General features: G+C 32.9%; 1 protein-coding gene across 1 annotated transcript; it reads left to right on the top strand.

Annotated features, from left to right (window-relative positions):
• The first annotated feature begins 111 nt into the window (after window positions 1-111).
• LOC132565696 (TAF5-like RNA polymerase II p300/CBP-associated factor-associated factor 65 kDa subunit 5L) lies at window positions 112-14,364 on the top strand. The gene is made up of 15 exons (XM_060230393.1): window positions 112-202; window positions 2,931-3,088; window positions 3,383-3,501; window positions 3,954-4,080; window positions 4,789-4,852; window positions 6,772-6,826; window positions 7,392-7,581; window positions 8,240-8,455; window positions 8,823-8,935; window positions 9,313-9,394; window positions 9,594-9,705; window positions 10,149-10,317; window positions 11,228-11,350; window positions 12,245-12,338; window positions 13,120-14,364. The coding sequence occupies exons 1-15, from the start codon at window positions 134-136 to the stop codon at window positions 13,232-13,234; spliced, it is 1,806 nt and encodes a 601-aa protein (XP_060086376.1). The 5' UTR covers window positions 112-133; the 3' UTR covers window positions 13,235-14,364.
• The last annotated feature ends 5,212 nt before the right edge of the window (window positions 14,365-19,576 follow it).

Genomic DNA, 19,576 nt, shown 5'->3' with positions numbered 1-19,576 from the left:
GCAAGTTTTTTCCATCAAAACTGCCTGGCCAGGTTACCTTAATGAAAACCAATTTTGTAAAACAGAGTTATGCGCCCTTGGATTCAGTTTGACAACAAAACCATGCTCCAAATGCAGGGAGTGAAGTGTTAGGATGAAGCGTATACGTTACGAGCAAATCCACTCCTCTGTGCATCAATATCTTAAGAGAAGACAGTATTCTGTATGTATTACACGACACTTGGGGTTAGACACACATCGAGTATCTGTTTTTCATAGAGCATTCCGGTGTCGCATTTATCCAGTGTAAGATTTGTACAGTACCAGTAATAGCATAGGATGACCCATTGACGATAATAGCACTGTTAGTGAATGGTATCATTGTTGATGAAATGTCAGGGAGGAAACATTCGCTCGAAATGTAGTAGTCAGATATGTGTGTGTGATGTGGGAAATCATCTTGTAATGTTGGCAAGTATATATCAAACTAGTGGAATTGTATTCCGCATAATCACGGTAGTTCATTTTATGAATTCATTTGGTGTGATAACTGGTTGTTAAAAAGTGCAAAGTTAATATGATTCTAACAATTATGTGGTATTAGATAAGTCTCCTCTAAAAATAACATGATACAATACTTCATCTTTATGCATTATTTACAAACATTCTATTGAAGTGTATCCTGAGTGAAAATAGAAATCAATATAGTATTATTATTTATGATCCAAAATCAAAAGAGTTGAAATAAACCACATAAAATTGGCTGGCCCCATACCATGATATTAATGTATAAAGTATATTTATGGAAGGAATAAGCAAGATTGAAAACAGCCATGCTATTTACAACATCAGATTGCTATTTTTTTTTTATATTGATTGTAGTTTTGAGGAGTTGGATAATTCTGATGATAACATTATGTAGATGGTATCTAACCATATGAAATTTGCCAGAGTTTTCAGACAGTGATCAATCTAAATATATATTTAATGCCAACCTTAGAACAAAGGATGAGGCACAACTTCTTACAACTTTATACCTTCGCCCAATATACATTTACCTATTGTGAGTTAAATTGAAACCAAACAAACAAATTAAGGGTAATGAAACCTGGTATTATTGTATATAATTTCTAAACATTGGCGAGGAATTTGCTGTATTTCATGCCAGAATTTCTATATTCCAAAGTTCTATACTATGGTACCACTATGGTACAAAAATACAGAAATGCATCAGTGAACAATATTTACAAAATTATGTTGTTGTCTGCTATTTTCTATTAATGACAAGACATATGACATATTATATGTCATTATAACAAATTGGCATCTTTGTGCATTTAATTCCTTATTTTAAGTCAGCAATTGAAATATTAGATTTCATTTACAGTACTTATGATACTAAATGATTTCCTGAACTTAGATAAAATATTTTCACAATTATAGTTTAATTTTCCCAAAAAATATAAATGAATTATGGGATTCCGTATTTCTCCATATACATGCTATATACACAAGTTATGATTTAGCTTCTTGGCTCATTCATGAAATCTCAGGTGTGCAATATGTGTGAGATAAATGACTCATGTCACATACTGTCACAGGAAGAGGCCCATTATACACATTTATACCTGTGCCAAGGTATGAGATCAAAGGGATCCATGTGGTAACCTGAACTTGATGTTAGTTTGTGGATTGGTGCAGGTTATGCATATTCTTATTTTCCATTTTTCAGCAATTTTCTCAGTCATGGTAACAAGAAAATTTAAAAAGACAAATTTGAAGAAAGATATCAATGAATAAAATGGATATGTCTGATCAGATGGTTCATTGGTACATTCTTCTCTCCCTCTGTAAATTTATAATCTCCCCAAACTTCTAATTAATGCAATTATTCAAGACAACTTGTGTCACAAATACTTCATAATTATTCACAGTAGTATTTGGCTTTTATAAATGCAGATTAAAATATAAGTGTTGTTGCATATTAAGAATATAGATTTTTGTACTGGTGTATTCGTTCCAGTGGTATATCTCTGTTTGTAAAGAAATTGGTGTCTGGTGCGTTTTCGCTAATTTGACTTGATTTTGATCTATTGTCAATTTATGTTATTTGAATAAAGGGTTCTTATAATTTTTAGAAACCTATTGTATAGTAAATAGTATAATATTTACAGTCGATGGATTCATGAATTATGGTAAATTTAGATAGCATCTATGTGTTCAGACACCCACATACAGTATATTGTATTTCTACATAAAAGATAATAATTTTATACTTGAAATTTTAAACGTCATTTCTTTATGTATGTTGCACTTAAAATTTAACCAACAGAAGTAAGTGTCAACAGAATATATCACATCTTAAAAGTATATCAAACACTTGAACTTAAAACGTCACAGATGTGGGCTTCCCATATCGAGGTGATCACAGCTGAGTCTGCATTTCAGATAAATCACAATATCTAGAAAACGGAATTAAGTATGATGTTCACACTTTCTTGGCATTTAATTTCAAGTAAAACGTTCATTTAAGTTTCTGGTTAAAAGTTTTGATATAGTTTAGACTCCTATTGGGAATCAAAAGACACAGTAGTTATCTAAGAAACAACCCATTCATCTTGCCCAGTCAAAGAGGTTAAGTGACTGAGCTTTAATTTGGAAATATTTGAAATACCCAAGCTGTAGGCATATTATAACGTTGCTGGGCTTTGAGATCTAGGTGAGTGTTACAGGCCTTATTGACCTCTTGTTTAGTCATCTGTCACTTAGAGTTCTGTTTTACCTTGAGTAATTACAAGTCATCTTTTCAGAAATTATGATGAACTCATTTACACATAAAAGGACACTTACAGCTTAGAAAATACATCTGTTTTTACACATTAATATTATGCTATTAGAAATGTTATTGATTAGATGCTGTATTGTAAACAATGGTGTACATATCATTTTAGGACCATGAAGTTCTTGAGAAGAAGGAGCACAGATGGGTACATGATGTAAAGGACATGGCTCTCAAGAGTTCAGCTTCAGGGGAGACAACAACTGAAAATATTTTGTTGTATAGCAGCATTTCAGGGGACACAACTGTTTGTGAACAACAATTTTCAAGGTAGTTCAGCTTTTTAAGGTTATAAACATCTAAAGTTTGATAATTTAAGATATGATCAACTTAAGTATTTGGATATACTGGCTAAAATGACTTATCATGTATACTATTTTGTGAATCATGAGAAATATTTTGAATTCAATTTGAATATTTGAATTTTGTTTGGCAACTCTAACTATGCAGGTTCCAGAATACATGACACACGCATATAAATGGTGGTGTGTTGCTTGCATAACAATTGTTCAACATTTTTGGGTACACTGGTTTTATAGTTTGTCTTAATGTTCGATACTTTAGATTGAAGACATACCTAAGTGAGGCTGTTGACCCTTACAAGAATGAGCTGACCTACATACTATACCCACTGTTTGTACATATCTACCTACATCTTTTGTACAATGGACACAAGGCACCAGGTATGTATGCAAGGTCTTACTGTTGTGCTGGTAGGGAAAAAAAGTGATTGAACAGTATGTTTTCCAACCTAATGATAGCTGATGAATTACTCAGGTGAAAGGGGATTACACACTCATCTTTCCTTCTCTGTAGTCTATATTAATAATTATTTGATTACTAGTAGGATTCTAGCACATATTTCTTCCCTAACCTGGCAAGAACTTTTATTTAGAAATGCTTGAGACTAAAGAATTCATGTTGAACTAACATTCCAAATTTCTAGTAGAACTAATAGAAAGTAGATAATATAGAAGAATAAAGAAGAAAGTTTGTTAATCAAAAAGTTGCTACAGTTGTTTTTCTGTTTATACTATACACATTCTTTTTGTGGTTAATAAAATGAATAATGTGTATTACTGTAATGTGAGGTTAGAGTTCATATTCTGCTTATTTCTGTGACATAAATTTTCAGCTCACAAGTTCTACAGTCGCCATGTGAAGTTATTTGAAAGTGCTGAAGAATTGGTAGTGATGGAAGCTCTACACAAATTGTATACTCGTACTGAAGTGATCAGCTGTAAGGAAGCCATGGAGTTTAGGTAAAGCCTGAAGTCTACCCATTAATAAGCACAGGGGCTGACACATTATATCCTACTCCATGTCAGGGACTGGCTGTATTATAGGACAATAAAAACACATTTATTGGTAGTTGTACTGAACAGAATTATTTATATGGGTGGGCTTATTACCAGGCATAGACTAAATTGTTAATAGATTATTGTGGATTGTGGCAGTGTTCTTTGTTTCAAAGAATTCTACATACATATACCAAAAAATGTTCAAAACTATTAAAGTTCACCAAAAGTAGCCATATTCTTGTCTATTTACTGCAAATTTGACATTTTTTCAATCCCAATTTCAAAAAAAAAAGTTCTAAGCTAATAAATTTTGCAGATTGAATGCTCCAGAGAACACAGTGAATGTGAATGGTGTGCTAACAGTATCTTTTTTTTAATTTAAATCTGATAAAATAATTGTTACCAGATTTTACTTGGGACAGAAATGATGATGTATCTTAAGATTCCTTTTTTAACTTCACAGATAAAAATTGTTTGTCATGGGACAAGTCATGATAAAATTCATAGTTCTTTAGTCCTTATTTAACTTATTAAATCAAATTATAGTGGGTGTTTTTTTCCAAGGCTGATTTTAAGAATTGTGTACAAAGAAACCCCATACCATTTTGTATATCCTAACGAAATTGATACATAGTTTTACTTGAAGATTTCCAATCTGATCTTCCACAGAGAACACAAGTTTAAAGTTTGTCTATCACAAGAGGCCTTGGACTACCTGATGAAATACCTCAAGGTTCGTACAAAGCATATGAAGAGGGTCCTGCACTGATTTCCAAATTTGAGACATTTTACCTACCTCACCTTAGATAAAATGAATATATTATACATCTTATCTGAAATGGAAACAACTGCAAGATTCTTTTTCTCACATAACTTACATACTATTTCATGAAAACAGTATCTTATTAGTCTGATATAAAATCTTGATTTGGGAATTATCATGCAATATCATTTTCTTTAGTGACATTAGAAAAATCAATGCACATATATGCATGGCGCCAATAAGCTTTAAAATTACTTTCAAAACAAGCTGAATTTTCAGCCAATCACAGCTCTGTTAGGTAAAAGATGATTTTAAACAGGGTAGTTATGTGATGGGTGTTATCACACTGGTAACAAGGTAGTAATGTAATGGATGCTGTTACACTGATTACAGAGTAGTTAGATGGTTATTAATATTCTGATAACAGGGTAGTTATGCAATGGAGTTTTTTTACACCGGTAACGGTAGATATGTGATGGATGTTATTACACTGATAACAGGGTAGATATGTGATGGGTGTTATTACACTGATAACAGGGTAGATATGTGATGGGTGTTATTACACTGATAACAGGGTAGATATGTGATGGACATTATTACACTGATAACAGGGTAGTTATGTGATGGGTGTTATTACACTGATAACAGGGTAGATATGTGATGGACATTATTACACTGATAACAGGGTAGTTATGTGATGGGTGTTATTACACTGATAACAGGGTAGATATGTGTTGGGTGTTATTACACTGATAACATGGTAGATATGTGATGGGTGTTATTACACTGATAACAGGGTAGATATGTGATGGGTGTTATTACACTGATAACAGGGTAGATATGTGATGGGTGTTATTACACTGATAACAGGGTAGATATGTGATGGGTGTTATTACACTGATAACAGGGTAGATATGTGATGGACATTATTACACTGATAACAGGGTAGTTATGTGATGGGTGTTATTACACTGATAACAGGGTAGATATGTGTTGGGTGTTATTACACTGATAACATGGTAGATATGTGATGGATGTTATTACACTGATAACAGGGTAGATATGTGTTGGGTGTTATTACACTGATAACATGGTAGATATGTGATGGGTGTTATTGCACTGATAACAGGGTAGTTATGTGATGGGTGTTATCACACTGGTAACAAGGTAGTTATGTGATGTGCGTTATCACACTGATTACAGGATAGATATGTGATGGATGTTATTACACTGATAACAGGGTAGATATGTGATGGGTGTTATTACACTGATAACAGGGTAGTTATGTGATGGATATTTTTACCCTGATAACAGAGTATTTAGATGGTGGGTGTTATTACCCTGATAACAGAGTATTTAGATGGTGGGTGTTATTACCCTGATAACAGAGTATTTAGATGGTGGGTGTTATTACCCTGATAACAGAGTATTTAGATGGTGGGTGTTATTACCCTGATAACAGAGTATTTAGATGGTGGGTGTTATTACCCTGATAACAGGGTATTTAGATGGTGGGTGATATCACACTGATAACAGAGTATTTAGATGGTGGGTGATATCACACTGATAACAGAGTATTTAGATGGTGGGTGTTATTACCCTGATAACAGAGTATTTAGATGGTGGGTGTTATTACCCTGATAACAGAGTATTTAGATGGTGGGTAATAGTTATTTGATAATTACTCTTATTATTTCAAACTCCCCATGAAAATTGGTTCAAAAATAGACTTTAAAGTGCTTATCAAATTATTACTTAAATTTACATTCTCAGTCATTTAATTCTTGTTGTTACTATACAAAAATTGTATTTAGTATACCAAAATAGAAAACCAACTGCAAACGGCAAAACAACATGTCAGAATATGATATTATTTACATTGTTTTCAGGTTGACGACAACATGATGTTATTACAAATTTTCAATCAACATTTAAAAGTTGAAGGTAAGTGTAATGAAATTAAATTTATTCTCGGGTTCACCTATCAGTTTTTCACTGGGAACTTGGGGATGGAGGACTTAAATTTTGCATTGTGTCTGTCCTTCCCTCTGACTTTCTGTCCTTCCATCCATGTCCTTGCTCTCTCTCCTACACTACTTTTCACTTGAACTTTATACTTGGGGCAAAGGTTCACTTTGATCAGCTGATATGTTTTTTATCAAAAGTACAAGGTCACTCTAACCTACATTTTAACTTTTGAACTACATCAAGGAAAAAAATTGTCTCTTGGTCATCTGTCCTTCATTACTAGTCACTAGAACTTAATACTTAGTGAAAGGGGGCACCTTGGTGTGGCTGTGGGTGGCTGGGGGACTGTTATTTATGGAATTGTCTTGCTCTGTTTTAAATACCGGTACATGAAGAAGGGGATGGTGTTTCAAAAAGAAAAATATTGTATATATATGTACGTATACTTTCTTGTGATATGTATTGAACTTTTAATAAAAGCATCATTGTACACTATAAGGAATTAGATGATGATGAAATTGTGTAAATTATTTGTTTTTAGTATCAAAAGAAGACCAGCGTACACTTGACCTTAAAGAGAATTCGAATGACAAGCATGAGTCAGGTGGTAACGAGAGAAAACGGCCTACAGATATAGTGAGATTACTTCAACAATGCATAAAACAAGTGCGTGAAGGACCACCTTGTATGTCCTCCATATGTTTCTACACTTTTCTCAATGCCTATCAAGGGTAAGTATGATGGGAACACCTGAGCACATGTATGTCCTCAACGTTTCTTCAACACCTATCATAGGAAAGTATTACAGGGACACCTGTATGTCCTCAACGTTTCTTCAACACCTATCATAGGAAAGTATTACAGGGACACCTGTATGTCCTCAATGTTTCTTCAACACCTATCATAGGAAAGTATTACAGGAACACCTGTATGTCCTCAACACTTCTTCAACACCTATCATAGGAAAGTATTACAGGAACACCTGTATGTCCTCAACACTTCTTCAACACCTATCAGAGGAAAGTCTTACAAGGACACCTGTATGTCCTCATCGCATATTAGAGGGAAGTATTAAAAGCACGCCTGTATGTGCTATGACAGATTTGAAAGTATATCCTCCACTGTTTATATAACTTACTCAACACCAGCCCACTTCAAAAATAATAGGTACCACCAGGTTTCTCCACTATATAATACGCTGATATCTTTTCAGAACACTTCGTGCTCAGGTTTACACTATTCACTTAATACTGTGGCATTTTTCTGCTTCATAATCATCATTGCAATCATTTATTTCCATCTGGTATTATGGAATTGTACCAAGTTATTGATTCTTACGCAATATCACAGTATCAATTCTTTGAAATGTTCGTGTTATATTTTGTGTAGGCTGTGTACAGTTGACATATCACCAGACAGGACACTTTTAAGTGCTGGGTTTGAGGATTCATCTGTGAAATTGTGGAGCATTACACCTGGCCTTATACAGTCCTACAAAACACCAACAGATCCCTCCAAGCTGTACTTGTCTGCTGACTTCTGGACTTCAGAGTCATCATGTGATGACGACGAGGACGGAGATCGAGAAGACAGCAATGAGGACATGTAGGATGCTTTAAAACACATTCTGCTGTTTATGTCAAATTCTAGTCAAACATAATGATTTTTTTCCTCTCATTCAAGGCTTGTGAACATGACATTCTTTGCTTAAAATTACTACATTTTAAAGAACCCGAACTGCTGTCCTGCACTTATAAAAAAAATTCTTTAGTTTCGTTTGCCGAGTTTATCAGCCCATGAATACCTAGGGTCTTTTTGAGGAATTTAGAGTTTGGAGCTTCATATTCACTACACACTTTATATGTGTGTGATATTTAGGTAATGGATACCCACCACTAATATATTTGTAAATCTCTGGTCTGTCATTTGTCACTTCAAAATGTTTCATACTGTAATTATCTCCCCTTTACAGGAAGCCCCAGTACCGTGAGGTGGCAACACTGAGAGCTCACAATGGTTCTGTATACAAGACTTGCTTCAGTGCTGATTCCAAAGCTTTACTCTCATGTTCAGAAGATGGATCAGGTCTCTACCATAATGCCTTATTCTACTGATATAAAATGAACGTTCTCTATCAAAATTGTAGCAACTTTATTCAAAATTAAAGTTCTCAAAAACAAGACATCCAACTATTTAAAAACTGTTTACAAACTTTTATTTGCTATCATGGTTGTTGATAAAGATTTCCTTGGATATATTTGGAAAAGTCTTGTAAAAAAAAAGGTGGGGGGGGGGGGAATAAACATTCATGGAATACAGATACTGTCATTAAAACGCCTGTAATATATATATTTGAAAAGTATTAAATCAAGGCTACCAGTTAAGTCTGTATGTCTACAGTATTTCATCACAAAAAGACTTGGTGTGGTTCACAGTATTCATGTTAGAATGTTACATTACAGTACGTCTCTGGGACCTGAAAACTCACACCAACAAAGTCTGTTACAGAGGTCACAATTACCCTGTGTGGGACATTGACACCAGGTAGGTCAAACCTAGCAGTACATGTGAAAACATTAACTGTCACTTAGAATTATAAATCCGGTATCTTTTTCTTTTGTTTTATCAAAATATTAAGAATTGTTGAAGACACTCTCTGTGTATAGTCTTAGAAAATAAATATGAATTTCAAAATTTTGCTTTATTAATTGGTTTTTATCAATTTTTTGGTTCATTATTGCAGTTCAATTGGAAATTACTTTGCGTCAGCATCAAAGGACAATACTGCCAAATTATGGGTCACTGACCGCACTTATCCATTGAGGTCATTCATCGGTCATTCCTATGATGTGGATGTGAGTAGCAACATTAGTTCATAAATATTGGTGTTTCTATACACACTTATTGTTGTAAATCAGTATGAAGGATTATAGATAAAATTAAAACACTATACTGGTGCACAATAAAAGTCGTTTTTCAGGGATTCATTTTATAATTATTTTATCACTAAACCAGAGAAGCTTTTCGTACAATGTTAAGAATTTGAACATTCCAGATATATCAAACTTTACCGTAGATCAGAATGGAGTTACGTAATAGAACAAAGACTAGAATATTTTATGTACATCAGGTCGTCAATGTCTCTTTTGCTAACAATTTCTTGGAGGGTTTTGAATAACATTTCATATCTGTTGGGTTGTCGATGATTTCTCTTTGTTTTATTCAGAAGGTTAGATACAATTATAGCACATAAAAATTTAAAACAAGAATTAATTTGTCTCGTAATTTTTTAATTCAGTGTGTCAAGTTCCATCCCAACTGTAACTACTTAGCAACGGGCTCCAGTGACCGGACTGTCCGATTGTGGAGTCTCCAGGATGGGAAGTCTGTCCGACTGATGCAGGGACACCGTAGCTCTGTACTTGCCCTGGCATTCTCACCCAATGGACAGTACCTGGCCTCTGCAGGTAAGATATGTTGTTCGGCATTGTAACACTCCCAGAACTACAAGTCAAAGTTCTAACTATCATCCTATAATTGTCTTCTGATAACTTGTTACCACAAATATCCACACTACATGCATGTAAAGTTTTTGTGAAGTTAATCATAATATAACTGATAAACTTCAGTAAACAAAGACATGGCTTTCCTGCTACTTGTTAAGTACATACTAATTGTGTGTAAAATGTACTGTATGTTCTATATACTGTTGTAGAATTTAGACTGTTATGTCTTGGAAGATGCATGCTGTAGTGGCTGTTATCATATGTTTACTAATACATGTGGTTACAATGTTTTTGTATGTTTGATAAGTTTGAAATTTCCACAAGTTGATATCAGCCTGGTTGATATCACATTCCTATGTTTGATGAGTCTGAAATTTCCACGATTCAGCACCTGTGACTTCACACCCCTTGGAGTGATAGACACCCATTTGAAAGTGATAACACATCCCTAGAAAGTGATATTATATCCCATCCAAAATTTTTGGTTTTGGCCCCTTGCACTTATTATTTTCTGTTTATGTAAACAAATTGTTGGCATGAGGTAATTGCAATGGAAAATAATTAATGGTTGATTTAGAAAGTTGCAGGGTAATGATTCAATAATGCTAACACTAACAATCATAATCAGACATCCAAATATCCATGGATTATGGACCAGGGGATTACTTGAAATTAAATTCCATGCAAATCTATTTTTACAGTGAAACAATGTTGAGACATATGCAAAGTATGAGATACACAAAAAATATTCACCCGGCATGATTTCTTAACTCACATATTGCTTGTAGAAATGTTCGTAAGCAACTCCTTGAATTATGTAATTAAAACCTTTGACAGATGTAAGTACATGTAATTTGTGTGATTTGTGCAGGTGATGATCGTAGGATTCGGGTGTGGGACCTCACCTCTGGAAACATTTACAAGGAATTAAAAGGACACATAGACACAATACACTGTCTAAGCTTCAACAGAGATAGTACCCTGCTGGCTTCAGGTAACAGTGTTTACATATGTTGGTACATCACTTTACACTTGTAGTTGGAAACTGATATTTTGTATATGAGGTTTAACTGTCCCATCCTGAAAAAAAATTTTGGACATGTTTTGGACTTACACTTCTCTAATAGTATTCAATAAACTGTTGTTGAAATACATCAAATGTCAAGCTATATCTGAGGTGAGCTTTGCTATTCTGCAACAGCTTTTGTTATTAATTGCTGTGAATAGAGAATTGCAAAGTATCATAAAACCACATTCTACACCTAATCAGATTCTGTTTTACATCATGTTATATAGACATCTTCTAGTTTGTTATTAGATATCCAATAGAATTAATGAACTGATGGAGTTTGTGCTACTCCTATGTGTTTCTATTTGTTTAGGCTGATGATACTAACTTTCCTTTTTCTATTTCTACACTTTTGCTTCCTGTTATATTACAAGAGTGACAAAACAGCTGGATGATACACAATTATAGTCATTGTTAGACATATATACAGTTAGCATGTAACTGGCCTGTAAACAGTGAATTTGTAATAATTTTGCTCATATGACACGTGTAATATACCTTGTAGTATTGGCAACACCAGTCAGAAATTGATGGTGTCATCACAATACGGACCAAGGACATCACCAAGGATTGTGAAAAGAAAAAACCCACTTCTGTGATTTGTTTCATAAAATCTCATCTATATCAGTCAACTCCTTGTAAATGTGCTAATAATAACCCCAGCAAAATGTACTGGAGTTTCTGTAGAACTACAAAAAATCAGACTGTTCTGTGAAAAGCCCAGCCCCCAAACCCTTATGAATCAACGATTAAGGTGTTGTCTTCCTGTGAGATAAATACAGTATTATTGTCAACATGATTTTGTTTATCTGATGACAGGTGGCCTCGACTGTTGTATAAAGATCTGGGACATACGAAAAGGTGTTAGTTTGAGTAACAACATCAACAACAACAACAGCAATAACAACAACCCGTAAGTATACGCAGTGGTCCCAGATATTCTACATTTTAATTACCTCCCCTGGTGTTGAGTAACATATTGTCAGAGCTATGTTGTAGTGTGCTTTTAACTACCTTTTTAGGCTTCCATCAGTTGTCTTACAATTTTTGTATAAAGAAAGCATTTAATGAAACAATTGTTGTATAGATTTTAGTCAAGTTTTGTCGGTAGCTGCTTTATTTCATGTGGATCAAACAGTACACACACAAGTAACTGACTCTCCTAACAGAGGGATAGGATCAGAAACATATGTGTTTCAAACAAAATTGATATAAATCTATGCATTAATGATTTTTGGCAGTATTATGCTAAGCTATAGATATTTAGAAAATTTGTACCGAAAGAAAAGGGCTGACACCCCTGCTTTCCGATGGGCTTGTTAAGATATTTCAAACTGGCTAATCTGCTCAAGTAACATCTATGAATTAATAAGCATGTTTCAAGTAAATTGTTCAAGTTGTATTGACAGCCCATCACGATAGAAAAAATCCTTATGTACAAATAAAATCAAATTTATTTTTAACCCAAGTTAAGTAGCTCCTTATTCTTTTGTGGTCTGTATCTAAACAGAGCCAAGACGTTATAACCTTTTTGAGAGATGATAGGCAAGTTCAGTGCAGTTCTATTGGTGTTTACTTACAGTGACTCCTTTTCCCTTATTGCTGTGCTAGATTGTGTTGATAGCATCCTAAGGTTGAACAGGACTTGTGAAGTTGTACACAAGTACATGGTATATCCTTCCTTTTGTTTTCAGATCTGATGGCAGCATTTCTCCAGAACAATTAGGATCATTTCCAACAAAGTCAGCAATAGTGACATATTTACAGTTTGCACAACATAATCTTCTATATGCTGCTGGCAGCATTTGAGAAGTGACAACATAAATATTTTCAAGATGTTACATTGTGGTTTGAATAACAAACTCAGCACAATAAATTCTGCCAAAACATTTTGTACTACCAGAAGATGCCATTTAATTGCAATCTCAAGGGACTGTTATATAAATATATGGCCCCACATTAAAGTATTAACAAGGAAGAATTGTTAGTGAGATTTTCTTAACCTTTTTTATTGCATTATGATTGTGTTAAGTTTGATTAAGTGAGTGAATGAGTAAGTAAGTCAGTCGGTAAGTCATTGAAATGGGACAGAGAGAGCAAGTGGATGTATCATAGTGTATTTCTTAGATTCATGAATGGATTCACAAATGTGATAGTACAGTATACAAGATACAAAACTGGCATACTAAATTGTTACTTATTTTTGAAAATATGAATTTTGACATTCTGCATCAGCTGTCATGTTTATTTATCCCCAAATAGAATGAAATGAGGGAAACTCTGGAAGATTAGAATGAAATTTTCATGAATTTAAAACTTTTAGACAGGATTTAATTGGATATATCATCAATCAAAGAGTATGTTTTCAAAGGGGCTAAAAGGTTAGATCTCATAATTTTTTCCCCATGCGTTTGATATGTAATACATAAAATTAGACTCTTCACAAATTTATAACACTCACTGACAGAAGAATAAAGGTCAGCTTCTAACTAACACTGGTCTACCCTCACTGTTTTGAGCAGAGATTGCCGAGTTCATCAAGTGACCTTTCTGAGCCTCGTTTGAATAAAACGGTTATGCAAACTTTAAAATATTATAATTAACGGAAAGTATACAATTTTCAACAGATATTTAAATGTTATAATGCTTTTTATCAGTTATGAAATGAATATCTAACCATTTAGTCCCTTGAAGAAAATTGTTTACCATAATCTTAAACTGTGTGATATTCTTATTTAATCCTATTTCTGAAAAGTGAAAATGATTTACAATTTACATACAGGAAGAGCGAGGATGCATTAATAGATCAATTTAACAGTCAGTACTGGGTAGCTATGCAGTAAAATTTATGAAATGAAATCAGATTATTTTAACAGAATGTCACTAACATTGTGTATACCTTTTGTATTTTCATGTTATCAATAAATACAAAAATGAAAGATGTGTATTTTATCACCTTTTCCAGTCATCTTAACTGTTGATGATTTCATGTAAAAAGTTGAAACTGTTGGACAGTTTGAACCTTTAAGAAAAACACCAGGTACAGAAATGGACTGAGGCTGGACTGCAGAAAATTTGGCATGTGCAGTTTTAGGGGTTTCAGCCTACCTGTCTGACACTTACTTTCTGAACATCATTGGTTTTCAAAATTTCAGGGAGTGCATGCATATGTTTTTCAAAAGGTTATGCTATTAAGTGTAAGTTTAAATGGACAATATTTCATTTTTGGGTTCATCAGTTTTATATTTGACAGGAAATTCTGTAACTACATTTTCAGCTTTACATATTTCAGTACCAACATTCAGTACAAGTGGGTTCATTTATCATTCCAGGCCATCTGAATTGTACTGAACTGGTGTATGGGAAATGGCCTGTATGTTGTACAATAATTAATGAAGTGTTATTTGAAGTAAAATATTGTTACACACTGAATTTGTGGCAAGAAAGTTTGTTGGAAGAAACCTAACAAAGTTAGTGAATTTAAATGACCTTGTCACATTAGTCAAATTCTTAAAATACTCTGCTTTTGATTAACCAATTGACTTAGATATTCTTTTATAAGTGAGTGATAAAAATTGTTAGAGGAAATATTGCTGTATAAATTGGTAGAAATAAAGGAGCCTCATAAATTATATTTGAAAATTATGCAAATCTATTGGCTTATACCATCCAGGGGTAGAGGGTCAGAACTCAAAACGACTATCATTCAGTTTCAATAACAACTGATCAACTCTGTAAATTCATGTAGCTAACCTAACTGACCGAAAAGCAGTGAAGTTTATCTAGTAAAAAATTGAGCCCTAGACAATACGCAGACTATCAAGGTCTTGCCTATATATCGACAGACTATTAAGCCCTGAACAATAATACTCTAACAGAATAACAAGCCCTGGACAATATATCAGCAGGCTAAAGAGCCCCAGTCATATGTTTCAACAGGCAATCAAGACCTGTACAATACTTTATCTTAAGCCCTTGACCATATTATACCAACAGGCTATGTGAGCCTTGAACAATTCACCAACAGGTATCAATCCAAAAAAATACTGATCATGATGTACATCAGCTAAGACTGATAAAGAACAAAAACCCAACGTTGAGATAATTATATAACTTTATTATGATAAAGCTCTGATTGTCACTTGGAATGTTATTGTGTAAATGGGACTAAATAGGATTGGTGTAAAATCACATCCTTCAGAAGGCTTGTTGTAACATCATATTCATTTTGACATATATTATCAAAAACACAATTTCTCTTTTTTGACACACTTCATAACCTGAACAACTTACACAAATTAAACCATTACTGGAACAGCTTACAAATGTGTTTAAAAATATTAATGTTTCTGATGAGTTTTTTAAAAAATTAATTCAAAGTCTTTTCTGTTCTGGTCCAATAATCTTGATTACTTATATACTCCATATGCATGTGGGAGTATTACAGCTTACTTCGGGTGATTCAATGACAGAACAAACTTGTTCTTATTGGGTATGAAGTATGTCAATTCATCACACCTGAATGGTTCCACTATATCAATTTGATACCCTTACAAAACTGAAGCAACCTACATTGTACATGTTATACTCCAAAAGATCTGTCAATTAGACAGGACAGACGTCTAAGAAACTAGATCCTTACTAGTAAGGACAGCAGTGCCATAATGGAACCAATCAAATGGAATCCAAATGTATTCACAATAAATGATACTTGGTAACTATGTTTGCCATTTTTCTTCTGATCAAATGGTTATGTTTAATAAATTCATGGTGAGAAAACATTGCTTTGACTAATAAACAGAGATTTACAGTTTGTATATGTAGAATTACATAAAATATATTCATACTAAGGAAGTCTTTGAAAAAATAATCTGTTTGAAAACCTTAACATGTCAATTTATGGATGCATTTGGATTCCAATACTTAAATCTTAACAAGATCACACTGTAATTTCTTTTCTTATTCCTTACAATCTCACAAATAATTTCTTTTCAGTGATTTTCTTACCAATCATAAAAGAGGGACTAAGTCCCAATGGCACATACATGTTTATAGATTTACTGCAAAGGGTCAAATCACATATAATTAACATAGGCAGGATCACTTGTTACCAAAAATTTTTTCAACTTTTTTTTCTGATCGATGATAAAAATGGCAAACAAATTGCCTTGCACTGATAAGTGCACAAAATATCACAGAGTACAAGCGTTGCCATAACCACTGAGTGGGTTTACAAGTATTAAAAGGGAGAAAGTAAACTCCTGAGAGAAATAAATATAAACTTGTATAACAGTACATAGATAGCTGCTGCATTGACCCATAGTTTGCAGTAAATGGTTTAAAAAATACAAGCAATAACAAGAGTGCAATATTAAATATTGTGTAAATGAAACAAAAACACCAATATGACTAGTTGTACACAAACTCGATGAAAAACAATAAAGGTATGATCAAGAATGTATGTGTACTTATATGACAAAGTACTGGTATGTCAACATGGTGTGAAGATCACAAGTATCTGTTTGGAACAACATCCCAAGGTTAAGTAAACAACATCACAAAATTTGTCACAAGGATGTGCCAAAGCAAAATAAAAGGACCTGCTTTAAACCTGTAATTTAAAACAAGATCACAAGGATCAGCTGAAATTATAATATGTATCTACTATCAAGAAATAGTTACAACTCCACATTCTAGATTAAAAAGGGTTTCATAAATCAAACTAGCAAAATCTAAAACACAAATCACTAAAATAAAGATATAATTATGATGCTTAATACATTAGTGTTAGCAGATATCAGGAGAGAATATAGAATTGTGAGGAAATCACAGGCTGATCAAAAAGGAAATTGTTTTATGTGTAGTTTGGTTATAATTATCACATTTTAATGTCGTCTACAAAACAAAACTTTATAAATCTTTATTTCTCCTGTTACCATTTAACACAAATGAGCTTATTTACACAACTGTTTAAAATGAAAGCAAATTAAAATCAAATACATGATGAAATATTATAAGTATTTAATACAAATTCTGATTAAAAAGGTTACCAATTAATAAAATGCAAACTGATACCAAATAATAACAGAATGTGAAAAAATAAACAGAAAAAATTAGGAAATTTACACTAAGCACTAGCTCTACAAATGATGAAATCGTATAATCAAGCTATACTTTAAAATAGAAAAATTATCAAACCCACCACCAAATCATATCAATAAACTTCAAATGAATTCAAGTTGTGCCAGGAAAAAAATGTTGCTTTACTTAGCACTATGTCTCCTTTCCCTCAAAACGAAATATTTCCACTAGCATGTTTTTTTTTCCTGGCAAACTAGAACACAAATATCTTTTAACATTGGTTTCGAACTGATAACATGTGACTACTTGCCAACCAGATTTTTTTCCTTTCATTCTTCACATGGCAAGAGATATGCATTATGAAATCATCTGCAATTCTTTTCAACATTTATTTAACGTATCAGACATGCGATTTGAACAGCAAAATCAACAACTTCATAAATTAGCGGACACTCCTGATTGAAATGATATGATTTCTTAAGAAATTATTTGCCCATTGATTTTCCAATTCTAATAGTTCTTCATTCTTAATATTACTAACAACCCTAACTGACTAGTCATACCTTGATTTTTTTGTTTTGTTCATCGATCATAAACAAATCCATAATTGGTATAATACTTCAAGCTGATTGTAACAATCTAAACATCATCTTCATGAATAATTTCTCTATATACTAATGGGTCATAACTCTAAAGTCCAATTTCAACTTCAAACACTTTTGGGGAAATAGTACTAGGATGCATTAGGCATTGTTCTCATTTAGCTAAAAATGTCTAAAATGATAACTTAACTGCAACTTACATTTTTTGCTCTGTTATTTCAACAGAAAATGGCAATGGCAACATTTATTATGCAACGTTTTAAGGAGAAAAAACAACTACATGTAAATTGACCAGATAGCTTATGGCAAGAAACATCACAAAAATATTGTTTTTATAAAGAGACATACCACAGTAATAAAACAAATGTACATTAGTAGTATGCACTTGAAGTAGAAGTATATTTAAAACAATTACCATTTCTGAGAGAAAAAAAATGTTATTAAAAGAAAAATTAAAATCATACATATGTATTAATTACATATAACAACCATTGCTTGCTTGGCTTTTTTTCAACAAGATCAGAAAACAAAACACCAGAAATGAGCCCTGTTACAAAACTCTGCAATGGAATGCAACTTCTGGAAATTTTCTTATTTTGTTTACAAACTCCAAGCAACTGTGATATAATCTAATATTAAGCTTAACAATAATGAATTTTTTATCAAATTCTGGAAAGACATATTCCTGATATCATATAAATGTTCTTAAGTCAGTATAATATAGCACACTTCAAGATTTCTTGCAAAAAATTTAACAAGTCAAAATATTGTTTTTCACTTTCAAAAAATAAATTGAAATTCTTGTTACATATAGACAAACCTAAATTCAGAGTTTTGTTGAATGACTTAAAACTATCTTTGTATTAAAGCAGAAAAAAATTGAAAGGCTTTGAAATGTTCTTGTATCGTATATTTACTTGTATATCATAATGCCAATGAAAATACAGCTTCAGCATTAAATCGCTTCTGCTTTGGCACACAAAAAAAAGTGAATCTACAATGGTATTGATGAAAATTGACTTAAATCACAACCTATAATTTACTTTTCAAGTGGCAAATAGTACCACTTTAATGTTGTATGAATGTGATAGTTCTATCGATTAAGATATTCATTAGGAGTGTAAAACTTCTACTTGTCTTAAAAAAAGACTCAAAAACAATCACTAAATAAATGTTCAAAAGAACAACTTTCAGCAGACACAGTTCAATTGCTTGCATGCAAATTTGATTTCCACTTCTCACCGTAGTCAAAAAACAAAACCAAAAAAATCCTCTCTCACTTGTGTCTGTACAAAACAGCAAATATAAAAAAAGGAAAATACACTGTGAATATTGAGCACCATTTGTCATGGAAATGTCTAGGAACTTGCACTCCATATTTCCAAATCTTGATTTAGGTTCCAGGGCATTGGATTGTAGAGTGAAAGGCTGTAAAACGTGTACCTCTATTTTATGACACAGTACACAA

The sequence above is a fragment of the Ylistrum balloti genome, unplaced genomic scaffold (assembly GCF_031769215.1).
Source record: "Ylistrum balloti isolate Yb309-2 unplaced genomic scaffold, AGI_CSIRO_Ybal_v1 Utg369730, whole genome shotgun sequence".
NCBI classification, from domain to species: domain Eukaryota; kingdom Metazoa; phylum Mollusca; class Bivalvia; order Pectinida; family Pectinidae; genus Ylistrum; species Ylistrum balloti.
Note: the sequence above shows the minus strand (reverse complement) of the source record. Positions and strands in the feature narration are given on the sequence as shown.